At 37.3% G+C, this 26,335-nt stretch overlaps 2 protein-coding genes and 1 long non-coding RNA gene across 9 annotated transcripts in view; 2 read left to right on the forward strand and 1 right to left on the reverse strand.

Annotated features, from left to right (window-relative positions):
- On the forward strand, positions 1-4,650 carry LOC128889263 (intraflagellar transport protein 88 homolog). 3 transcript variants are annotated; one of them, XM_054146716.1, is made up of 16 exons: positions 1-251; positions 307-449; positions 534-584; positions 659-834; positions 920-1,115; positions 1,181-1,398; positions 1,506-1,737; positions 2,007-2,164; positions 2,237-2,423; positions 2,498-2,684; positions 2,742-2,889; positions 2,995-3,106; positions 3,175-3,243; positions 3,314-3,605; positions 3,684-3,878; positions 4,432-4,650. In XM_054146716.1, exons 2-16 carry the CDS (start codon positions 318-320, stop codon positions 4,545-4,547), a joined length of 2,469 nt encoding a protein of 822 aa, XP_054002691.1. In that variant the 5' UTR covers positions 1-251; positions 307-317; the 3' UTR covers positions 4,548-4,650. The 3 variants fall into 3 exon arrangements, with proteins under 3 accessions (XP_054002691.1, XP_054002690.1, XP_054002692.1); XM_054146715.1 differs by having other exon boundaries at positions 56-213; XM_054146717.1 differs by lacking the exons at positions 1-251; positions 307-449; positions 534-584 and having other exon boundaries at positions 693-834; positions 925-1,115.
- Positions 4,310-6,459, reverse strand: LOC128889279 (uncharacterized). 3 transcript variants are annotated; one of them, XR_008460404.1, is made up of 3 exons: positions 6,346-6,459; positions 4,952-5,953; positions 4,310-4,620 (listed from the first exon to the last, which is right to left on the reverse strand). It is a non-coding gene; the product is annotated as an uncharacterized LOC128889279 (long non-coding RNA). The 3 variants fall into 3 exon arrangements; XR_008460403.1 differs by lacking the exon at positions 6,346-6,459 and adding an exon at positions 6,192-6,309; XR_008460402.1 differs by lacking the exon at positions 6,346-6,459 and having other exon boundaries at positions 4,952-6,229.
- Positions 6,427-26,335, forward strand: part of LOC128889267 (hexokinase-2-like) — a 22,216-nt gene continuing 2,307 nt past the window's right edge. The window contains exons 1-4 of one of the 3 annotated variants that reach the window (XM_054146728.1): positions 6,427-6,591; positions 19,604-19,708; positions 24,788-24,941; positions 25,439-25,657. In XM_054146728.1, the coding sequence (XP_054002703.1) occupies positions 19,625-19,708; positions 24,788-24,941; positions 25,439-25,657 (457 nt within the window). In that variant the 5' untranslated portion in view covers positions 6,427-6,591; positions 19,604-19,624. Of the gene's footprint in view, positions 6,611-16,763; positions 17,148-19,603; positions 19,709-24,787; positions 24,942-25,438; positions 25,658-26,335 lie in introns of those variants that run through there. The other 2 variants (XM_054146727.1, XM_054146726.1) reach the window with 2 other exon arrangements.

The following is a 26,335-nucleotide window of genomic DNA, read 5'->3' on the forward strand; positions in this document are numbered from 1 at the left end:
TTATAAGATAATTATATGTATATAAATAACTTAGCACTGTAAAAACAGATGTAACTTGTATATAAAACAATTTTGTTTACCACTCGGTACACAAATCAACCGTGGCGCATCTTTTAGCATTTGTTATTTGTTCTTCAGAATAATTCTAATTTTTGTTATATTACCCTACAAGTAAATCAAGATTAAAAGAAAAGTGTTTTTTATCAGTTCCTGGCAAGTATTATTAAATTAATTGGTTTTGCGCTTAAAAGGTTAAGATACTCGATTTGTTTATAGTGATCTTGTCTAATTGATAGCATTTTACAGGAATAATCACGATGACTGCGCAAATCGATGATAATATTTATGATGGGTACAATGATTATCCATCAATGTACAGCATTAAGGATCTTGAACAGGATGAATTTTTTCATGAGACTCTCAATACAGGTTATGGAAGAAGATCGATTGTAAGTGACAATAGTCGTATTTTATGTTAACGTTGTTTATCATTTTCAATAAAGAAATATTATTATTTCCTAATCATACAATAGTTTACACCAAAGGTACCTGGGACTGCCATGCGTTTAGGTACATCAAGTGGAGTAAGTGGAATTATGTATATATACTTGCATTTCAACATGTTGATACAATATACAATTTTTTGAAATGTTTGTAGTTTCATAGAACTGGTACTGGTATATCTGTACGTCCAACTACTAGTGGACTTCGGCCAATGACTGCAGTTAGAGGTGCTGGTTACACCAGTAACACTCGTCAAAATTTTGATCCACTTAATATGGGTAATGCTGTTAAGGGGCCTGCACCACCCTTAGAAACTGGGAAAGAAGACACGTAAGATCATGTTACTAATTAATGTTCTTTTATATATATGAAGATAGAATTTCAAAAGAATATATCTTAATAATTCTGTAAAAAGGCCAGTAGAGAAGATAAAAGTAGCTGAAAGAAAAATAATGGAGTTAATAGAGAGTTCAGTAGAAGCAGCATATGAAAACAATATGAGAGTTGCTCTAGAGAGAGCAAGAGAAGCATCTTCAAGAGAAAGGGCTCTTATTAGACTACAAGAGCAGGCTGGACTCAGTGATAATCACAATGTAGATTTAACATTTGCTGTAAGTATTATCATGTCTTTAACTATAATTGAAAAAAATGTATCTAATATTTTACAATTTTGCAGGTCATTTTTAACTTAGCAACCCAATACACCAACAATAATATGTTTACAGAAGCTATAGCAACGTATCAAGCTATAACAAGGAACAGAATGTTTAGTAACAGTGCTAGATTGAAAGTGAATATGGGAAATATATATGTTAAAATGGGACAATTGTCTCAGGCAATTAAAATGTATAGAATGGCATTTGATCAAGCACCAGCAGCTCATAAAGATTTAAGGTAATAGAGTAACAGTATATACTTATTGCTGATATAAGTTGGGTTTTCATTGTTAGATTTTTATCTTGAGTACTTAAACTAACATTAATTTACTGAATAATTCACAGAATAAAAATAATGCATAACATAGGAATGTTATTTGTACAAATGGGTCGTTTGGAAGAAGCAGCTAATAGTTTTGAATGGGTCATGAAAGAAAGAGCTGAATTTAAAGCAGGGTTGCATGCAGTTTTATGCCATTTTGCGTTATCTCATAGAGATAAAATGAAAAGAGCATTTTTAGAATTATTAGAAGTTCAACTTAACGTAGATCAGGAGGACAGATATAACATAAGTACTGTGAGTTGGGCATGTTTAAAAATGTCATTACATAAAGTGCTACTTTAAGTATCGCCCACACTCTGTAGCTGACTATTTTTTTTTTGCACTTTAAATAATTTTAGTATGTATTTTTTAAAGTGATAAATTGTAATTTTGTACATAATCATTTAATGCAGCAATACAAATTTATTACTATACTAATGAGCACACTGCACAACATACATTGTAGACTGTTAACAAAATACTTATCTAGTACCCTTTTAAAATATCATTTTTGTATTTTGCAGGATGATGTTGCTTCTAATATATTGAATGAAATTTTAAAAAATGACGATTTATCTAAGCTGGAGAAAGAACTGAAATTGGAAGCTGAGAAAACTATACTTTGTGCTGCGAAACTCATAGCACCTACTATTGAAGATACACTTACAGCCGGATTTGCTTGGTAAATTTTTAGGATTACTTTATTATGAACTTAAAAAAAAATGTTGTTTTATTATAATCGTATTTCCTCAAGGTGCGTTGATACTATAAAATCGTCAGCTTATGGACCACTAGCTGCTGATTTAGAAATAAGTAAAGCCATGGTATTTCTACTTAATCGAGAAACTCAGCTAGCTATAGATACTCTGAAAATGTTTGAAAATCGAGAAAGTAAAGCTAATAGTGCAGCTGCGACTATGCTTTCTTTCATTTATTTTCTTGTAAGTGGTTGTAGACATGTTTGATTATGAATTGAATGTTAATATTATGTTAATAATTTATATTAAATCTGTAGCAAGGAGATTATGACCAAGCAGAAAAATGTGGAGAAATTGCTCGAAATACAGATACTTACAATGCAGCAGCGTATGTTAATTTATCTGCTTGTGCAGTGAGAAAAGGCGATCTACATATTGCTAGAGAGCTTCTCTTTTGCGCATTAGATACGGATGCTAGTCATGTGCAGGCACTTTATAATCTAGGTAATTTTTAGTTATAGATGTATAGAAACAGGACATAAATGAAATCTTATTTGATAGGTTTAGTATATAAAAAACAAAATATGTATGAAGAAGCACTGGAATGTTTTTGGAAAGTTCGTAATATTGTTAGACACGATCCACAGACACTATATCAAATTGGTCATTTGTATCAACTTATGAGTGACACTGATCAAGCCACAGAATGGTATTATTATCGTTTCTAATCTTTATTTTTAATTTAATTGATTTTAGTATGAATAACTGATTTATGTAATCGTATATCGTGAAAAATTGTTTTAAAATATAATAGGTATAATCAGTTGCTTGGCATAATACCATCTGACCCCGGAGTTCTACAAAAAGTAGGTGAACTGTATGATAATGCTGGAGATAAACAACAAGCGTATCAGTTTTATAGCGATGTAAGTTGTTTTATCATATATGTATTTCATTTCATACAATAATTATATTAAAATTTCTATTTATTCAGTCTTACAGATTTTTCCCCGCAAATTTTGAAGTAATTGATTGGCTTGGATCATATTTTGTATCAATGCAGGTAAAGATTTTCTCGTTCTTCTTTTACATTGAATGTACGAAATAAATGTTTACATTGTGATGTATTTTAGGTTGCTGAAAAGGCATTAATTTATTTCAAAAAAGCAGTAGAACTTGCTCCCGACGATCCAAGATGGCGATTACTCGTTGCTGCATGTTTAAGGCGAACTGGCCAATTCCATAAAGCTTTATCGGAGTATCAAGATATTCATGAAAAGTTTCCTGAAAATGTTGAATGTCTTAAATTCTTAGTTCGTTTATGCAGTGACCTTGGTTTGAAGGAGGCACAACTATATGCAACGGAATTAAAACGGGTCGAAAAAGCAAGAGAACTGAAAGATAGACAAGGATCAGCGAGACCAGGTACAGGAGATCGTAATCGTCACATGTATATAAAAGGAGTGTCATAATCGTTCCATATATATGAAATTGCTGCTACAGGATCAAGGATGAGTAACAGCGGAGCATCATCGCGGACTGGTTCTGGAATGAGTGTATTATCGGATCACAGATCAAGTCCCACCTTCGGCAGAAGAGATGCTCAAAGTTTGAGCAGCGCTGGTGTTGCACGACCCAATCGAACCTCTACAACTGAAAATTACCCAGAAATGACGTCCGATGCAAACGATCAACCAAGTACGTATTATTAAAAACCAACATTTTTGCGGAAAGTGAGTAATTTTATCCTAAGCAATAGATGTTTCTTCTTCTTTGAGTCGGTTACAAACTTCTCATAATATTGAAATTACTAAAAATGTTCTATACTAATGTCAAATTGAAAGGAATGTATTATTTTTATTTACTATATTTTATGTTTAATTAATCTTGTGTTAAACATGAGAAAAGTAAAATATTTTTATTTATATTGTCTTTGCGAGCATCGAACGTTTGATAGACTTATCAAAGCTTCAGAATTGCGTAGGTTTATTTGAAAGGAGCATTAACAAGAATGATCTACAGATGATGGTTGAATTGCCTTAATGGATTGAACAGATGATTGATGGGTTTGGCTATTTTAAACAGCCCGTTTTTGCCTTCTCCCTACAGAGTAGTACCTCTTTGACGTTTACATTGGTCTACAATTTATTTCAAATACTTCAAAATTGTTCATAACAAAATACTAAATATGATAACGTTCAGTTACAAATAGTTAACTGTAAAAGTAAATGTTCTAAAATATGTTATGTAGGTACTCCATACATAGATCCAATAGGTCCTCTACCTACCCGTCCCATGACGTCCGTTGGAAAAAGGGACGACGATTTTGGCGATGAAGAACTCGGCGATGATCTTTTACCACAGTGACGAGAACATAATGTTTATTGCTTTTATACTGCACTGCTAATAGAATATGCGAGTCGCATTGCGGTCAATGTTTCTAAAACATTAAACACAAAGTTGAACACGTTTTGATTTTATGGAGTTTTAATTATTCGATAACTGTAAGTAAACAAATACACAGATTTTAAATAATGCAGTATTTTTCGTAATGAAGGAACAAGCCGATTAGATATATTCAATTCATTCGAGTTCATTTAAATTGCTTAAATTAACTTTGTGTCAATGGCCTCATGCGCGAGTTAATACAATCGGTAGTATTTCATAAGGAGTCGATATTAATGACGTTTGCAAATATTGTTTTATTGGGGTTTTACAATTGATTTTGATAAGTTTCCAATCTTGACGCGTATTACGAATTCTTTAATTACCATTTCGAAGTGCAACATATATAGTCGTCTGTAGCAGGCCACTCCAACTCAGGCCCTTGGGACCAGGGCGCACCGAAACGGCCCTGTGTCAGCCCCGGGCCGTTCCCCATCGCAAGTTCTCACGCGCTCAGTGATGGTTTCTTTCTTTGTCAACCGTTAGCGATAAAACAATTGCACATTTCACGGAAGATGTCAGCGTGGTCCTTGCACTCGCAGGGCTGAGCTGGTCCACGGTGGCCTTTCAGTTGGAGTAGCTTGGTCTATAGGATGGTGCCGTACATTATGAAGTCACGAGGGTCGGCCGATTGTAACGATCTAAATTTAAACACGCTGGCCAATTTAATCAAACTCCATTCAGCCTATGTAGTTTAGGAGACGGATGTTATTTTATTGCAGCTATAATCAAACTCCATTCAACGGGCACAACGCGAGCGTTCTTTTATGTTTACATATTTAGTAAATTTATGGTAAATAAATTTCTACTATACATCAATTATATATACATGTTTTAATTCTTCTGTTTTGTCTGCATTTAGATTAAGCAAGAAGAATAGCTGCGTGCGTCTCTCCTGATCGTGTTTGATTATTCATTATTAATCACGATTACTGATTACTCAGCAGTGACTATCACGATTTACATTTTACACTGGTTTTCAGTATTACACGCCTCTGGCCCTTTGCTCCGTTTACGTTCCTGGACCGTGATTGTAACAGCCTGATTGTAACGCACGCGATATTCTGTAATGAGTGTGTGATCGTGTGAATTGGCATAATATTTCAGTTCGGATTTGTGAACGTGCATAATTGAAAGTGCGTCAACGTGTGCAAAAGTGTGCGCACGTATTCAGGGTCAGCGCTGGAGTTAGTAATGTCTCGATACAACTTCCAAATTAGGCGCCACCTTCTAACTCACGTTACAAATTAAATTAAATCAAACCAGAGTCTAAGTTTAAATCCAGAGTGTACGCCATACATTTTCTTGAAGGGGTTGGATACATACATCTACGAAAGCAAAAGATAAAGACTCATTAAAGACTTCTCGTCTAGATCGAAATGATTAACATTTGATACATACACTTTTATCTTATCACTGTTAATGAAAATGCAAAGAAAATTGGAAATGTGTATAGTGTAATGGCACTCATTTGTAGTAGTCATGGCACTCATTTGAACTCAATTTCACGCGGAGAATCGTTGATTCGAACACAATGAATTTTCTATTTACGAAGGAAAAAACCACCTGTCCGTTATCAAAGAAGGGGCGCTCCATTGCATCGTTTACGTGTACGGAGAGTCCGTTTTACGCGTATTCCTTGTTCGTAGTTGTGCAATATGGCGCGTGTTGGTCGCGTGTATAGCGTTTGGCGCGCGCCCGCGCACGTAGCAATACGCACCGATACGGTTTTAAAGATCCGAGCAGTGGGAAAACCGACGATCCGGAGGCACGGCCGAGCAGTTCCTCCTCCGAGATCCCGAGTACATTTCACGGTATCCCACCCACGTGCTCGTACGTGTGCGTGCTCTGTCACGGTACGTCTCTCTCTCTCGAGAAACTTGACAGTCATTGACCGGTAACTGGACCCAACATAGGAAGGATAGAAGAGGATCGGCAAGTTGGAGCGTTTGCGGAGTCAGCAGTCGTACGTAGAAAGTGTTCGGGTGAGCTTGTTGCGTTTACTCGGATATCCTTCGCCGAACGCGTGCAACGTTTGGCCCCGTTTGAGTCTCCGTTGTTGGTAAACGGAAGCATCCGATGTCGTTTAGCGATTGCATGCACATTTTTCGAACACTCGGCTCAGTGTCGTTGTTCACCTAGCTCGTCGATAGTGTCATTATCGTCGCGACTGTTTGGCGGAATTCGCTTAAAGTCATATTTACATCCGATACAAGTCAACGTGGGTCCTTGAAATGTTGCACGTGTTGTCATCGCGTTCGTTATTCTATTCCCAATGATGGATAAGCATCTACGTACGATTAGTCCGGTCTTTCTGGTATTTCGTGATTACCATTTATCGTTTCACGCTCGTATTAATGCGGTTTTTCGCGTATTACTCGATTTAGATTCTGCTACTCGCTGCTTTGGATAACTCTGCGACATCGGCATCACGCGACGTCCAACATACCTTCCAGTCACATTTGTCAAATATCGCGGATCTCGTTGGACGTTATCGTTTCGATCATTCTTGTAATTTTCGTGTCAATTTTTTCACAAGGCGCATCGTTACCTAGCTTGTTGTTTTCCTTATCGCGTCTCACAGTGATTACGATTATATCACCTCGATAGCGCCGGCATTAGATTCTCGCGGTTAATCTCGTTTTAATTTATTGTTTGCGAATGGATACAATGTCTCGTGTCTTTTTTTTTTTATCGCGCGTAACAAATTGGAGAAACAGTCACGGAGTGACAGCTATCTTGGATGTAACAACGCGTGTTTTCAAACGTGTTTAGATTCAGTGATCTCATCAATAACTTTAAAGTGACACTAAAAATAACAGGGAAGGCGCCTGGGGCCACAACTGTTGTTACACAGTAATTTCTCGATTACGAAACGGCAACAAATCGATGACATCCATCCACGGCAACAAGACGACGTACCATCTTATCGCTATACATTGGCGTTTTTTTTAGTCGGACGATCGTTGTTTTGATATTGTTATTGATGCTCGAACGCGATGAATTTCCGAAAAGATTGTATTGGAAAATTTAACGAGCCGCTAGACCCGAGAGAATTCTATTCGATTAAGGTTTATTCGAGACCTTGGTGATGATGGTCTCGTAATTCACGGAAGCTCTATAATTCAAGCGGTAAAGATCATACATAATCGGTGCACGCTCTTAACGAAAGGGTAGTCCGTTATTGTTGCGCGAAAAGCCCCAAAGGGTTTCCAATATTTCAGGAAACTGGAGCGAAATTTTTCACTTTTCCTTGCGTCGTTAAGGGGTCACGGCTAGTCAGGATTTTCAAGAAATCGATCTTCCAGTTTTTCGATTTTCGTTAAATATATAATCTTGAGTGTATCGAACAGAAATTTTGGTCCGACAAATATTTTCGACGTTACAGGCATAGTTATGAAGACTCTCGTACTTAGTGTAAACTGTATTTGAAACTTTTAATGTTTCTAAATCGGTGATCAAAATATCTCAGGAACGATCGAACCGATTGGTCTTAAATTTTTACATTTTTTCGTTGATTTCATCAAAATTGGACAGTGGCGAAGTATTGCTGTCAAAATTTGGTCCACTTGCCTGATTTCTTTTTGTATTTTTTGATATTCGAAGTGCCTCGAGTCGAAAAATCGGCAACGAAATTCTTTATGTACGAATATGAAAAAAAAATTGCAAAGAAAATGGCCAAGGAAAATATTTGTTAAACGCAAATAATTCATAATCGATGCCTTTATGTTAAGTAATCGCGCCAGTAGGCTACGTCGACGGTGAAGTTTTCGCAAACAGTATGTTTTTAGCGTTATAGCTTTTGTTTTTAACGTTATTAGCAGTTGTTCTTCGAATAAACTATGATTTGGGAATAGGTTTTGTCATTGACTGCCAGCGTCGGAGACTGTCACTAAAAATTGTACGATTGGAAAAATGGCAGCCTATTAACCGACTTCTTTTTCTATCGTGTTTATATATAGATGCTTTAAATCACGATATCCAGTTGTTATCTCCGTTATCATTAACCCTTTGGTTCATAGAATTAAAAAGTTCACTCTACAAAACATGCAGTGCTGCTTGTTTTCCCCAGAGTGTCTACTACCGAAATAAAAAAATTCGACTACTGTAACTTCTATTTTTTAAATGGGTCAACTATTGGAAGAATCTTTATCGCATTTTGATACAATCTTCACCACGTAGGAAGATAAAGAAGACGTTACTGCCTAGTCCGGTGATATAGTATAACAATTCAGCAAGAAGCAAAAGATCATAGTGTTTCCGAGGTAGAATGTCTTGAAAATGTTACCAAAATATGAAAAAGAAAGCTGTTTGGCATAGTAATACATTTGCTACAAATAGCAATATTATTCGTTTCAAATTTACCAATTAGATACTTCAATAAAATTTCTCTAGCAGACCTTGTCCTGGACGTGATGTTAAAAAGTAATCTTTCGTCGAAGAGTCATTAATTAACCCAATAGTTAATCAGTAGATATAATTAGTTTGAACAGATTGTCCAAACGATTATTAACGTCGTGACTAAGATACGGTCTGTTAATTAATCCTTATCATTGAGACGAAGAGGTGGACCTATTAGCACGAAAACTATTAGTTACAAAGGATAGAATTGATTCTGATAAGTTTCTTAAGTATCTTTTGCGTGTAAAATTGCCGCTCCTATGAGCGTGAGGTCTTAAGTCAAATGGCTCGACTGATCCACACTTTGATAGGGCACGATGGCCCACTCTTTCGATGCTGTTTATATCTCACTGAATTTGTACGCTCAAAAACTAATACAAATTAAACATTGTTTTCCTATGAAGTATAATTCTTTCGTGGATTTTAATTGTACCAAATTATCGCGTCTCGGTGAGTATATCGATGATTAAAGGACCCTATCAGGCAGCCAGTGACAAAACGTGACAAGATAGCAGCAGAGTATAAAAAATGAAGGGGTTTTCAAATGGGACTTTAGAATTTTGTTTTTTGATAAAAAAGATACGCCTGCGTTTAATTATAATCATGTGTACCTACTTCTAGGTGATATAAATCGGATACATTGCATACCGTTCGCTTAATTAACAAATAAAATCCTAACTGGTCCTTTAGGGAAAACCTGTAATTTATTTGATTAATTAATGAATTCATTGGGCTATCCTGAGACCAAGAGGCGTCTTTTGAATCGTGGCGGTCGACGCGGTCCGTGCGACGAGTGTGCGTATTGCACTGCGGATTAGAATCATCACGTCGGGTCAACTGGCTGAATTATCCTGGTTGACGTTTTGCACCTTCCAATTGATTTTAATGGACTTTGATGGCTCGGAAGAATATTCTAGCGGGCATTTCGCGGTGCCTTCTTGCGGGACCGACCGTGAAAAGTCTACGAGCACCGCGAGCCAACCTTGATGAGTTCTTCTTTTTTTAACACTTGGCTCCCAAAAGTGCGACAGTTTTTAATCAAATTTTCTAAATATTTAGAGTTATTTAAGAGGATATCAAGGTGGTGTCAAGAATGGCTTCGAAATAATTCCAAAAATGCTCCAAAAAACGATCGATAGGAGTGAGATTGAGCAAGTCAATAAAACATGCGTACGTGTTTTATTTAAAATTTTCCATGTCGTTATATCCGGATGCAGTGTTCTCTTTTTTTTAAGATCAAATGTACAATTAGTTTGTTTAGAGGAGCTCATGTTTCCGTTGGCGTAACTGTGTTCCACGCGGAATTCAAGATTGAAGACGATCTTCATTCTTTGAATAATACATTTCCCGTCGTTCAGACTAATGCTTCCAACCTGGGCTAAGTGATTCTTTTGCTTGCGAGCCAGGGAAGTCGATTATTTAAAGGATAATTAATAGCCAGGGAAACTAGTTGCAAAGGCTCCTGCAACAGAATTTTGTGTTTTTCATGTGGAAGGACAGTAAAAGATCATATAATAACCAAGTAGATGCATAATCTTGTTATATGTTTGGATTGAATTTTTCCTGCAAAACTTCAAAGCTCCCGCGACACGTTTTTCCGTTATCCATTTAAGCTTACACCGTAGAGAAATTCTTTTCTTTGTCGAATCTTATCATCGATTGGTTTTAACTGTGCAAAAAACTAAGTTCCATTTATTTTATTACTATCCTCTCTATCACAGATAGTTTGTACGTTTACAAACCATATATCGTAATCTCTATATGTGTACAATAATTCCGTATAAGCTTCGATTACATACTCCCTGTTTATTTCTAACTATTATAAAATGTTATCAAATATTTTTAAACAAAATTTTTAGCCTTGTAAAGTGTTGAAACGCCGACGATTAATGAAAATTAGTGCTATTTAGTGCTAAATAAAGGCTGTAAAAAGAAATCCTATTCCTGTTGCGATACTCTCAAAATTAATTATCAAAGTTAGGGCTTTTTTTCAGTGTCTAGAGTGTTGCGATAATCGACTCGATTGATCATCGATACAATTTTCTTGTCTCTGGCTCGGGGTCTGCGTAGTTAGGAAACGTGACCACAAACAATTGAATTTTTATTTATGCGGCTACCAACGGTTATGCATAATTTGCAAGTTCGTTGCAATTTCTTAGTATTGGTAGCGTGCAGTGTGGGAACCACCTACAATAATACGTTTGATACGCTTTGCGAACACTTTCGTTTGTTCTATTTTTCTTTGTACCCGTATCTGCAAGAAGAGCACATAATCAGACAGTATAATAGAATTGTCATCGAACTATAAGTATTATAAAATGTGGACACAACAGATAATAAAAATAACCAGCGTCGAAGGTATGCGAAAAGTGTGTCAACGCACCTTGGCGAATCTTGTTTTTCGAACGAGTTTTTCGATTTTTATGACCACACCGTGCATGCTAAAACCTGTCTCCTCTTTTCACGTTGGAATGTTCAATGCTTCATCGACGAACATTCCTGGCGTATATTCTCGATATTTCGGTCTTCCTTTAACGGTTGGAATAATTGTTTATTGGTAAAAAAAGGAATGCTGGAAATTCATTTATAGTCTTTCCAAGCTTAATATTTGTTATTTTCGATCGTTGTTTAAATCGATGATTGATCGTTGAAAAAATTGAAAGAGGAATACGGAATGGATTAAACTTCGTCGATAGTATAATTGCATACGAAGTTTGTCACAATCACGATTTATACAATATTGATATCTCGATCCTTAATTCTAGTCATTTTAGATTTCCTTAGAGTTGTCGTCGATACCCTTTTAGAAAATTTATAACCGATTAAAGTGAACAAATAAGGTCATCAAGCCGATATGAGAATGCCATTGGTTACAATAAACGGCGAACAAAGTGGATAATTTTTGATAGTGCAAATGTAGATTAGTGTAATTAGTTGAAATGGTGAAAGAATTGCGAAATCTACAATTCAATTCATTGATAGTAAATAGTCGCGTTCTTTACTTAAGTTTCTATTTTGCATTCCTTTTGTATTCCTTTCTGAATTTATTCTACGACTACGTCAATTATTTACTGCGGAGGACTCAAATTAAGATCGTAAACGATATAATAAATGTCAAGCTTGCAGAAATTACAACAAATTTTGATCATTTTCTAATAAAATTTGAAATCTCTTATTTTTACTTTACCTTGATTCAGCTTGTAAGTACGCAAGCTCGCGTATGCAAAATTAGTGCGCTTGCGTGCCGCCTGTATGCTGTATCCATGTGTGCGGTCTTGAAGTGTGTGTTGGAGAACTTGCGCCTGAAAGCATCAGGAGAAAGTCACGAAGGAAGCTGTGAGTCGATGAGCACGTTAGCGTTCGCGAACATTCGATTCACCGTTGGTCGAATAAAGAGTCGTGTATCGTGATTCAAAAGGGTGATTAGTGAGCGGTGAACTCAAGAGGCTTCTTATTTATGGATTTTTTTCGAGTACCGAACCGTCCCGCGTCGATCATCGTTGCATCCGACTGCAAGTTTTTCTGTATTTTTTCCAATATTTTCGTTTCCATGAGCTTTTCAGACAGCACATGGCGAAAAAAACATAACTATTTGAATTACAACATTTTTCCAAGTCTCTGAAAGCACTCGATGGACTTGAATAAAAAGTTTTAATTTTCTTTTCATCGAAGTGTAGAACCTTCAATTGTTAACGTACACATATGCTTCCAGAGACTTGGAATAATTTTACGGTGTACCATACCAGTGTTGGGCATAATCGTAATCATATTTACGATTACGATTGTTATCAAATGTTTTCGAGTTGTGATTACGATTACGATTACAATCAAAGAAAGCAAAATCAAAAATTAAAAATTTTCAGTTAAAATAATTCATGCCAACAGAGTAGGATCTAGATAGGGTAATTTTGAAAAATGTTTGATTCTGACGAAAGCATTGGTTTTCTAAATTTCTTGGGACGAGGAACACGAAACTGAAGTCGGTTTTAATGTAAAAAATTTCTATGACTGAAAACCCCTAAAAATACATTCGTAATCTGATGTATACTCTGAGTGGTCTCAAAGAGAAAAACTTTTTTCGTACTTTCTAAATAAGAATTTTAATTAGTATTTTTTAAAGCATGCTTTATACAAAAGCATAAGGGGCACATAATCACGAAATATGTTCAATTTTTCTTATCTTAATTTTTCTCTTTTCTTCAGATCGAGAACCACCGATATAAATTTAATTTAATTGTAGTTGGAATCAATGATCAAATACGCGTGTACACAGCTCCGAACGATTAAAGAATCAACTGTACGAATATCAGTAGCGTTTATCGAGATATCTGATAATTTGAAAGTCTCAATTACGCAAGATAAACGTTACGTGTACAAGGTACTCGCTTTTCCTTCTTTAATTCGCGACGTCGGTTCATCCTTTGACATTGACCAGAATCATGATCTCCGAATTGTTTGGACGCGCTGTAGCCGAGCAAAGCATCTTGGCCAAGGCTACTGGGGCGTCACTAAATTATGGAAAGAGTCTATACACGTGTATTTATCACTGAACTATAAGATAACGTTGTGACAGATGATGACCCGTAAGACGACAAGTGCGCGTCTCTCTAATTGCGTCGGGCAAGTGTTCATTGGAAATTTTAGTCGAAATTTGAAGTATCGTTTTTCTGCTCCTCGTGATCGATATTGTTGAACGAGTTTGCGATGTACTCGTCAACTGGCTTGCTCAGTCTGTCTAAAATAATTAGACTAACCCTGTAGAAAATAAAGTAAGAGTATTGGTGTAAATTCTATTCATTTTTTAAAATGCGTTCTTTTTGCCTCGAGTAAACATAGTACCTTTGATTGCTTCGATAATAATTAAAAAGAGGCTTTATTCTATCAAGATTTTGTAGATTTCGAGTTGTTTTAGTACTGATTGAAGAGAAAGTAGGAAAATTAATATATGCGAGTTTTTGTTCCTTCAAACTGTTTTAATAACGTGGGTTGCCCTTGCATCTTCCCACTTGAGCTCTTTCTCGGTCATTAGTTAACTAGTATGGTACAAGTCGGTTAATTTACATAGTCGTATTGTATCTATATCTATTGTATTATATCTATGTATTTTAATTTTCTTCTAATTGCACATTTCAACTCCACTTTACCTTCTATTGCAAATGCTTCCTTTTTCGCACCTCTTTTTATTTTACTTTACTTCTTATCGTAATAAGGGCCTTTCATCCATATTAATAATCAATAATTAAATCAAAATCACGATGTTCGAGAAAATTCACTGATTCAACTGTTTGTTCTTAAGTCGTTCCGTTCATTGGAGATAGTTTCAATTCGTGTTGGGCATTCGCATCATCGTCGCGCAGTTATCGGTGATTAACGACAAAACGATACAGCACCCCTTTATTGTTTGCATTTTGGATAACAGTATCGGTAAGATAAACGAAAAATGTTTTATTCAGAATGAAAAGTTCTTTTTAAGTGATGGCGAGTAAATGATTTCTAGTTTCATTTGAATATTATTTTGGAAAAATATATTACTACGAAGCAATAGGGCGTGTTCAAGAAACTGAGACCAAACACGATATAAATTTCGATGATGTGTACCATGCATATTTTGTTAGTTAGTGTTCTACGATATATGATACATAATAAATTGTTACAAGTAAATATGTTGCAAATTACGTCGTGTTTGGTCTCATTTTAATCAGAAAAATGTCAGCAATATGATGGTAAAAGTTTTACAACAAAACAGTTAATAATAAAAAAGTTTCACCGTTGTATTAAATTGGTTCACCGAGTAATCCGATGCCAGATCATGTTTACACTACTCGTGATCGAACTCCTGGTCCCCTCAAGAGTATACCCCCAAGTGGTAGGGCTGGCTTCTGTGCATTTATCGTAGACAAATTTGTGCATTTATGGATTGTGGTCATCACGACACTCCCTACGAGAGTCCAAAAATCTCCCAGAAATATGCGATCAATAGACGAAGAAGACTCCAAAGACCATCGGAGTCGTTTCCACGTAAACTATCCGTTCCGTTATTTATTAAAGTATTTATTAAATTTTTTATCATTACTTCGTCTTACATGACTCCTGCATTGTTCTAATACTGTTTGCAGTATCTCTTAACTCTTCTATCTGAGGGGACCTGCTAGCCCTCCTCTAGGTCGGGTACCTCAGAATCGCGAAACTCGCACCGTAGCTGCTGTTACGTGCCGACATTTTCATTTTTGTTTTTTCTTGATTCCGTCGGCAGGAATGTGTTCGAAATGCTTTACCATCCCGAATTCGTTCTAATCGAACACAAACCTTGCCTTTGACGGTAGTTTGTTAAATTCATTTTTGAACAAAGATACACATTCCCTCCTTGATGTCAACATATTAAATTTTCCATCCAATATAAATTAACATATTAAATCTTTCCTTTCTGTAAATATTAATTTAGCCGTTTATTGCGTAAATTATAATTCTTTCACGTGTGTGTGCTTTTCCTCCGACCAAAGCATTATTCGACAAGCATCATCGCCAATATCGCAGCAGAATATCGCAACGTTAAAGCGTATAGAAAATCTTAGTGGTGAGTGTCATCCTGCAATACGATATTATTATATGTACATTTGGATAATTGTGACCACTCGGAATATCAAAAATGATATTTCATTTCCGGGTAAACCCTAATTGATGTTCACGGGTAAACCCTAATTGATGTTCACGGGTGATTGATTATTAACCATCGCACAATTGTACCGATAATTTTGTATAGACATATATATTGTAAAGCGAGAACGAAAGAACGAAAGAGCAAATTCTAATATTTTGGGCATAGTTCACATAGTATACTATTATAATAAAATGTATTGTACTGCCATTCTGCTAAACCTCTAAAAGTTTCTACTCATTAAATACGATAGCCCTATTGCAGCAGAAAACTGTTTTCATAATTTAAATTCTTAAATCCGCTCGAATGCTAACATTTCTATCCAGATTTCACTGAGAAATTCACATACGAGACAGAGCCCGTACGGGACTGCTGCGACAAAGACCTGACGTTGCCGATAGGCAAGTAAAATATACAGGGTGTTCCAAAAATGTTGTAACACCTTGAAACGGGTGGTTCGGGAGGTGATTTGAAACAACTTTTTCCTTAGCGAAAATCCGAGGCTTCGTTTGACGAGATATTAACGGAAAACACTGACCAATCAGAGCGCGAGTATGCTGGTGAAGCGCTCGCGGTAGCGTATTAGCGCGGCCGCCTAGCGCGGTAGCCATGCCTATCGCGGGCGTTGCAACAGTATCCGCGCGCTCTGATTGGTCGAGGTTTTCCGTTAATATCTCCTCAACGAAGCCTCGGACAACATTTTCACTAAGGAAAAAGTTGTTTCAAATCACCTCCCGAACCACCCCTTCCAAGGTGTTACAACATTTTTGGGACACCCTGTATATAAACGTATTATCTTAAAATATATTGCTGCGACGCGTGACTAATTTCTCTATCTGCGTCACACGTCACACTGCGTACACGTATGCTACGCGAACGTAAACTATCATGTAAACAAACAATACATCTGAAAAACCAGCGTAAACATCTGAATATCTCGTTTCTTGTTGCTCGAGTAGAACTCCTGCACGTGGCTGCTCGTCTGCGCACGCAACAATCATTCTGAGAAACACTCGACTCCGTATCGTCTTGTCGCGAAGTGGACTCGCGCGACACTTATGCAGTCGAGTCGACTCGTCGAATGCGCCCGGGAGTTTTCTCGAAGAAGACGCGAGGCTATAATTCACGACTGTTCGCGATTGTGCGTGGCCGTTATCTTACCGTTATAAAATACCGTGGACTTTCAACTTTTCATTTGATACTTGGGCGCGCGTTATCGCGCTATTGCCGAATGCCCGGAGAAAGAGTGGTAGGAGGGAAAATAAATAACCGGGAAATAGTAAACGGGGACGATCTCTTTAACTGGTCCTCAGTACGTTTACTTGTGTTCGCGGAAGAACACGGCTGCTGGTCTTTAACGTCTTATCATACGTCGCGACGGATTCATTCGCGTTTAGCCCGTAACGTACGTCAGCTTCTTTCATTCGAACGAGTCCAATCGGCTGATTACGTTCCACGACAACAAGGTGAGCACGTGCTGCGCGTGCATCCGAAGAAGGAATTGCCATTTTTCGCGCGCTTTGTCGCCATTATCCATAGCCAGTGCCGGATTTACCATAGAGATAAGGGAGCTATAAGCCTAGTCCTCGTCTTAACACTTTACCTACCGGGCTATTTAGAAACAGACTTTAATTCAAAAAAGAATTCTCTACAGTATCATATGCCAATCTAGGCTGATAATAATTCCTCCATACTGTTACCGGGTACATTGAAAGCCAAGTCTGTTTCCAAACACAGAACATTGTAAGTAGACAACCATCAACACAGTAAATAAATCCGAATAGCTAAATACTGCAATTAAAAAGTCTAAAAATAGGCTCCCGGTAAATAAAGTGTTAAACGGGCTTCATATTTTCCTCGATGGAATCCTATAAAAATTTCTCAGTGAAAACATTTTTTGGTCATGTAAAATATTTTGGTTCGTCGATTCTCGAAGAATTTGAATATATGTTCTGTCGATAACAATACAGGATTTACATCGATCTACAATGTTAAACGAAAGATTATCCTCTCTGGCCTCTTTATTTATTAAAAGTGATTTATTAAGATCTCTAGATTTTAACGATTTAATAATGGAGTTTGCAAACATAAAATGTAGAAAAAAACTATTTTATTGAATTTAAATAAATAATTTTAATAGTAAATTTAAAAAAAAAGGGCCTCTACTATTTGATTTATTCTGGGCTTCTTCAAACGTAAATCTGGCACTGTGCATAGCTCCTTCATTTTCTGTATTTGGGTAGGACGTTTTTGTACAGGTAGAGTCTAGAGTCAGGAAGAACACGCGAGTGTCTCCGGTTGAGATTGAAATTGGGAGAAAATGTCGAAAATGAAATTTGTACATTTTCAAGGCAGCAATTATAGTGATACTAACACGTGTGGCGTTATCTACAAGATTATTTAAAGGTTATCAATGTTTTCTCTTAAATGGTCCCGTGTATTTCTTTTTTACCGCGACCTTGAAGTGACCTTGGACTTTGACATTTTTTCCTACCTTCTGTCCTAGTAGTAGGTCTTTCTCGTGATTCATCTTGTATAGTCGATCACATTCGTTGAAATTATTCCAACAGCTGGTCACCTTATCTATTTACTATACCTTGTTACCACCTATATCAAAGTAATTCTTCGTTTAAGGGGACATTCTGGTCTGAAAAGGTTGAAATTGCAACATTCTTAAGAATTCAGTATTGCTAAAAGCTTTTTTTTTCAATAGCCACATGTGTGCACAGTAAGGAATGTTTTGTTTTTTCTTCTTTAAGATGAGCAGAACTAACTTCATCATGTCACACCATACAAAAATCTCAATATGGACAAAATCTAAAGCATTTTATATCCAGTGTTGCACGCTAGGCAGACAAAATAAAAAAGAAGGTTTTGAAGGAAACAAGTGAATGTGAAGGAATATAGGAAAATAAACAAAAAATTTATGTTTGAGAGGCCGCAACCCAGAATGCTCCCTTAAAAAACGAAAATTGTATCCGCTAGTTATCTTTACCAAAAGTTGTGGTAGCCAATTCTTTCTTGCAATTGGTAGAATTCTAACGAACCGCTCGAAGGGGCCAGTGAATAAGTTTCATTTAACGACAAGCATCGAATCATTTCCGCCAAATTTTCAACTAAAGTTTTCATCCCAAATTCATTAGCGCCTGATGCAATTTCCAACGTAACAATCGTCACGTAACTCAATCTGTGTTAATGAAATGTAAACGAAATCAAAGGTTTCGAGTTGAAAGTAATATGTATTCGATAAAGCATAAGAACGCATTACGTAACAATGTTGTCACAAATTACTTGCCATTTTATTTAAAAGATTTCCCTGCTTTCAAATGAGAAAGCTACTCGGCAATTTTATCAGTGTCTAGGTTATCAGTTTGTACGGAAAAGTACGACCAGATATGATAATGGTGTTTTCTTTATCAATTTTTTCAATTGTAACTTTTGTAACGATAAACAATTGATGTGCCTTTTTAATTAAGTCGCGCAACGTTTGTTTCCATGCGAACTCTTTTGATCACACATAATCCGAATAAAATCGTGTTCGATGTTAGACTCATCGGGAAAATCTCACCAATTAATCGATAATACTCTTGCTACGATGTAACGAGGAATATCAAAGTTTTTAACAAGTTCTGAATTGCGCAATTGCCAATAGAATCCCGTCAATAGAAACATAAACTGTAGTAGGAATGGTTAAGTTTCTTTGATCCCGTGTTAAAATCTTATCATCGAGCGTTTTATAATCGAAACGTTGCAATAAAGAATCACACTAATCCCATAGTTTGATACGTTTCGAAAAGAAGATAAAGTAACTTCTCTTGATTTCTGCATTCTGTTAGCACTGTTTGAGATCGGTAACGAAGCTTAACGAGAGAATCCGGTATCGAGTTTCCTTCGTCTGATCGTTCATTATGTCTTTTTTCAGACAAACGAGCGCCCTGTAGACATGGTCGTTCCCACAGAACATGCTCTTCACGAGGCGATACAGGTATCGCCGCTTGTGCTTTCGGACGACGTGCGGCGGCAAAAGGTGAGCATGCTCGAGAATTCTCGTGATTATCTACTCGCGATGTTCCGAAATTTTCTGTATTTTTAAGTTCGTGAACATTCTTCGCGAGAAATGTGCTTCGATAAATGCGAGTCAACGAACTCTTTAGCTACCAAGAGACTTTGCTACTTTCACTTTCAGGGCGAAGTAAAATTTCAAGGGAGGAGATACGGGAGAATAGGTGAAGTATAGACTCGACTACGGGTGTCGATGTTATCTGCCGTCTCACCTTGCCCTGGTACATAGAAAACGTTAAAAATATCCAACAGATATTCAAAATAGGCTGCATTGTGAGCGAGTGCTGCGGTATCGAGTATCTCGTGTCTTCATGCTGGAAATAACCACTTCCTAATGCTACCTTCTTTCAATAGTCGGTACGGAAAGATGTTTCCTAGGAAACAGTGCCTCCCTTCGACAATATTTAGAGATAATTACAAGAATATATTTAAGTATCTCTCGCATTCTTCAGTTCTATACAAATCAATAAAGGAAAGATAACTTTATTTAAAGCTTTCCTAAAAATACTCCACGAAAAAGAAGAATGTTCATTCTTTCAAAGGGCGATCTAAACATATTCGGTCATCTGATTGAAAAATCATTTCCTATTACGGTTCATCCACTCTGCTGGCGTGCAGTGTTTCAAAACTGTCAGCGTTTCCACTTGTCGTGGCGTTTCATACTGATTGCGAAAAGGTAAACAGCGATTCCTCGCAGCGCATAAAATGTATCCAACATCTAACGGTCGCCAGCACATTTTTCAGTCATAGCGTTTTGTCGCGTTCGGTTACATAATCGATCGATCTCTGGCGCGGGCAAGCGACGGGAACGTTGAATCATTACTGATTGAAGAAACGGCGAACGAGAGAGTCCTTAACCTTGCGACATTCTCGTTAAGAGTTTACTGACACCGATCGATGGTTATAGATACTTTCTCTTTCGCTCGTGCCAATCTCCGTCCCAGCTCCCCGCTGCGAGCAATTAACTAACGTCGGGAGCACGTGTCTCTCTCGATCATGTGAAATTAATTACGTAACGTTGGTCGCCAGCGCAAGAAAAATGTTTAATTTATCGTCGCGATTACGTCGCGATTCGACGAAACTCGGGGCGTTCTCCACGGTCATCGCGATTAGTTAGGAAGAGGTGGGGAAACAAACGATTAGGGTAGCTAGATAATTCAGGAGCATCTAGAGAGAGATGAGGACCGATTAATACGACGCAATTATAGTTTCTTTTTCGTAAATAACGAGACCAGACCGAATTTAAAGCACACCGAGCTAGATTTCACGAGTTCATCGTGCGTTTGATCGCGAAATGCTCATAAATCGTTTGCTTATCGCGCCCTCTAAGACGCAAGGTTATCGCCAGGGTAACTTTAAAAGTTGTAGATGCTCGGGACAAGTTTATCGTCGATGACACGTTTCGTGTGGGAATAGAATTCGCCCAACGTACGAGCGATTATCGGTAGTATTTGTGTGTACTTTGTCGCGAATAGTTGGAAGGATAGGAAGTCGTTCGCTCTCAAGTATTCCGCGAAGGCTCGTCTTGGTGAACAGCTATTATGCAGAACGTTACATCAGAGGGAAGCTGTAACAGGCTACCTACGCACTCTTTCCATATTCGATTAGAGCAGATCGCGCAATGTCACGGCCAACAACTTCCTCCTATTCCCTTTTGCGTCGTTGGCAATTCCCTTTTTCCGATTCCTCGATAACGGAGCAGTCGCGATAAACGTTGCCAGGATGCAGCGATAATTTCTCTGTCATTGTTATCGCTCTATCGCGTTAACGATTGGATGGAAAGGTTGGTTCCTCTATGTCTGCTCTGCGACATATTGCTTTGAAACCAGTGGATCTTGTAAAATGCTTTGTTTTTTATTCATTGAATAACTCTATTTACCGCGTTAAATATGAAAGCAAAATGAAATTGTCACCACAATTTTTAAAGACCATTGTAATAGAGAATTAACTTTATCGATGAATTAGTTCACGTCACTTCCTGTAGTTGCTGTGTTAACACTTAAACGGCCCATACACAATACTGATCTGTCGTAGAACAAGTACGACGTAGAACAAATCGCTTCGACGAGTCCCTTCGACCGTTTGAATGAGTTGCATTGTCTGTGGAAGTTGGGCAACCTTTCATATTTGGTGCAAGATATTAGCGCGATTATGTGGTGCTTGATATCATTTTTATCGAAAAAACATAAGGAATCCATCGATACTATTTCCGCGACAATCTGATGAAAAATCTAAACATTTTACGTACAGCAGTACATCACTTTACGATTGACTGCCCGTCAATCTTTTGTTCTCCGCCGAGTGCCTACCTGGGTTCGCTCAAAGGTCTGGAATTGAACGGGCGATCGGCTCATCAATTTTTTATAAAATCGAATTTTTTATTCTTCATCGTATCAACGTGAACGTAAAGCCGTTGGATTCTTGGTGTTCTCCCGATTAGCATGATATCTGAAATCGCGTAAATCGGACTACTTTTGACTGATGTTAAAAATCATGTAGAAATTTATTTGTTGCCATTTGTAACTATCGAAAAATTATAAAATTAACATCAACAGATCCGGAAAAGGTTAAATTTTAATAAAGAAAAATAGAAAAAATCGTTTTTTTTTTTTTCGAAAAATGTGTAGTGCTCTCTCAAGTAACGTAAATTTCTTCCCATTTGAGAATACATAACACAGTACTGTTTCACGTAACATTTAGAAACTGGTCGAACTCAAAGAGACCACTCGAGATCTAAAGTTGGGTTTCATTTGTGAATATTTCTGAAATAACAGCACGTTCCACAAGCATCCGTGTCGTAACCTCCGACCTGAAGTCGACCCATACCCGCAGATGTTCACATAGGCTACATTATTTACTTGCTCGTGCTTATGAAATATAAACACTGGTGGGGATGACTCAGAATCGCGAATCCAAGCAACAAATTTTATCAATATCCGAGGCATTACCGTAGTTGTAAAGATATAGGCTGTTTACGCAATCATTACGTAGAAAAACAGAATCCTCGATCAAAAAGATCAATCGCATTGTTAATCTATATAAGCATAGCTTTAGCATGAGCTGGGAGAAATGAAAGTTATACAAAATCAGCGAAAGGGCAGCGTTTGAAGAGGAAGTAGTGATTTTTGATGATGTTAACCGTCAGGAAACTCGTAATACTTTATATTACATTGAATTTGAAAGGATGTAGATCCATACCGCAAAAGGAAGATCAATTTAAAATTCTAAATGCGTCTAGTTCGTGGTCTTGAATAGCAGTACGAATGCAGGAAATGTCAATACATGTATCATATGTAACTTGTTTTGCCAGGTAGCATTCAATTTTGCCGTGTTGTTTCGAGCCGTGTACAAAATTGAGCTTCGATCCGTGAACCATGGAAATAGATCTTCATTGTTTCATGGAGTTCGAGCATCACTCGATACCCGTGCATTTCGATATTTCAAGTTTTCCTTGCTTTTTCATATCGGTTTCCTGAATTTTTACGGCTCGTCGTGGCGGCGACGGTTGCGCGAATGCAACCGGTTTGCCTTCGAGGAAATGAAACATTAGTACATATTATCTGGTCGCGAGCACTTTGTTTTCGATCATGCGCACGTACGACGAACTCGTGAGAAAACTATCGTCGATGATGAATAAGGAAATTCTCGATAATATGGGCATTATTGGTTAAATACTTTGATAATTACCCGTAGAACATATTTTTTTGTTCCTATGAAAAAATCGTAGACCAATTAAAAGAATGCAATTAGATACAATTAGATACAAATATATAACAGAGACAAATTTTGATTAATCACGTGTATGTTAAAAACGTGTATGTTAAGCCTCAAAGTTAAAAAACTGGAAATAATTGGACGTGAATTTGATAAATTCCACAACTTCAGTTAATTTAAAGTGCTCCTTTAATTTCATTGCGAAAATGTATAGATAGCTAGACAAGTTTATTATACATTGTTTCCAGTGAAACAGTATTTTGCATTACTCGTATTATCCTACTTCGTGGGGATTGCAGCACTTTTACACCCTACTACATTTTTTCTTTCTGGATCTAATAAACTCGACTCAAACGATGTAGAAATTTTCAGTGAACACTGATCCATAATACGCAAACAAACACCTTTCATTCCTCTTTATAAGTTTTCTATTTTGTAATGCTTCATTTTCAATTTGAAGCATTGCTCGGAATTCTATTATGGAAAAATAATGGAAACTGCACGTGGTGGCAGTATATAGTTCTGTGTTAATTGGTTACTGCGGTAACGTAACGTTTGTTATGTAAACGGGAATTCAGAGAGCGTTAATTCTACGATTGCGCGAGAAAATTCCTCTTATCCGTGGAGCCTTGGTCACCGCGCATGTAATCTTCAAATTGGACAGTGGTGCATTATCCTAGGGGCAAATAGGATGTCTGTCTAAAGCATCGTTCCCCAAAAATCAACGTTTCGAGAACCCATCGCTATTATTCACGCTCATATGTACGAGAAATATACGAAGAAATAAATTATTTTGTTCAATTCCTGGCATATATCACATTATCATTAAAATAATATATCATTAAAATAATGTATAAAACGAGGTACAGAGTTTTTCTCCAAGAGACTAAAAGAAAATAAATCTGGATAGAATCCACGAATTTGACAAGGTTGTAAAAGTAGGTTGCATATGTCAGATTGAGTTGCATATTGTATAGCAACTAAATTTAAGCCTCGTAGAAATTTTCACGAGTCTGCCAGGGAATATGTTAGATGGAGGGCCCCAAAGTTCTGTTTTGTCTTAGGTATAACGCACCACTGACAACTGGAGTTGTTTGCGACGCGATTCGTCGTCCGATCAAGCGCTCAGCTTCTGGTCCGCCTATTCGAATCCCATTAGAGATCACGTAACAGGGAACAGGGTAAACAACGACAAAGAGGCCTCGACATCTTCCAGAGATGTTCGTCACGGCGTTAGAAGCGTTTATATGGATCACGGAAAATTTTCTGTCGCGATAATGGTCACGTGGCTCCGTCAAACGAATGCAATTCAAAAGACTTTTGTTTGCAGATCGAGCAGAAAGTGGCGCGGCTGCAATTTTCGGCCGCGACCGTGAGGAAGATCCAGGACGTCTTCGTGTCAGAGATGAACAAGGGGATTCATCAGCAGTCGTCGTCGTTGCAAATGGAAAACACTTACATTCCGGAACTTCTCGACGGTTCAGGTTGTTAGAACAGTCCTTATCTATCGTGGCCCGATGCAGTTGGGTCGCTCGTTACGCTCGACGAATTGATAAACATTTTTACGAGCCACAATAAAAGTTGGTCTTAGGTCGATTATCGACATAAGCCATTGTGGATCGTCCATCATAATGCTTGTTTAGAGAATAGATAAATCCTAATGCCTGCTGTTATTGTTAGAAAACGATTTCCACTTCATCAATGATCTAAATTGTTCTTTTCTCTTCTTTATTTTACTTTATATTGTATGAATTGTATCTTTACTCCCTTCTTTTTGTATTTTACTTCTGTAACCTTTCTGTTTTACTTCTGCATTTATCATTTTCTTTTTTTTTTTAGTAAGTATATGACCATTTTTTCCATCATACGTCGATGATACGTTATCATTCAAACTCTCACACACGAGTTCTCGAAAGTCATTGTCACTTAAAATTTATTTCGACTTACTGCTAACCAAAGAAACGATGAAATACGTTTACAGAGGAGGGTTTGTATTTGGCGCTGGATCTCGGTGGCACGAATTTTCGGGTGCTTCTTCTGGAACTGGCGCATGGAAAACCTATAAGAGAAGAGATGAAGATGTTTCACATCAGCTCCGATTTGAGGGTTGGTTCGGGGTTTCGTCTGTTCGATTATTTGGCCGAATGTGTCAGTGATTTCGTCATCGCGCTGGGTCTTCAGGACGTAGAGCTTCCCCTTGGTAAATTGAAATCGATATTTATAGCTGCTTAACCAGGAACAAGACACCTGATTACCTATCTCGATTCTGACGATATGGAAATATCTATGTAACAAATTTTCCCAAAGATACATTTTCCCAGAACTGTTCAAGATTGCCGAATTTTTCGCATGAAAGCGCAAACATGTTTGTCTCTTGCATCTTGCAGGAAGTGTCATGTCTCCCAACCTTGGGCTACGAAATCTCAAATTAAACATGAAACTTGCTTTTGTCGAGTCTCTAGGATTCAGTGGTGACAGACGATGATTTGTGACTGTACACAACTACGCATGCATATGTGCAGATGTATAAGATCTGCTTGCCGTCTTCGCCATAAGATAATCTATCACTATGTTGATAAATGTGTCACGTCGCGGTATTCAAAGCAAGAGACAATGTAAAAGGTAAATTTGTATCATCGATGACCTAGTACTCCGCGAGGCCTGTTGGATAGAGCTAATTAGAGCTTGTATTCCTACTGTGTCGGAAGGAATTGAAATTAACATTTGAATCGACTAAAGTAACAGTAAATTAATAGCAAGCTCATTAATCGTTCTAACGTCGTATTAGAACGATCCCTTTTTTGAAGTCAAGTTAGATTTAAGTACATATTAATACCTACTGCAAGATCCAAGAGATACAAAATAAAAAATAACACCT

Source organism: Hylaeus anthracinus, unplaced genomic scaffold (assembly GCF_026225885.1).
Source record: "Hylaeus anthracinus isolate JK02 unplaced genomic scaffold, UHH_iyHylAnth1.0_haploid 11997, whole genome shotgun sequence".
Lineage (NCBI taxonomy): Eukaryota > Metazoa > Arthropoda > Insecta > Hymenoptera > Colletidae > Hylaeus > Hylaeus anthracinus.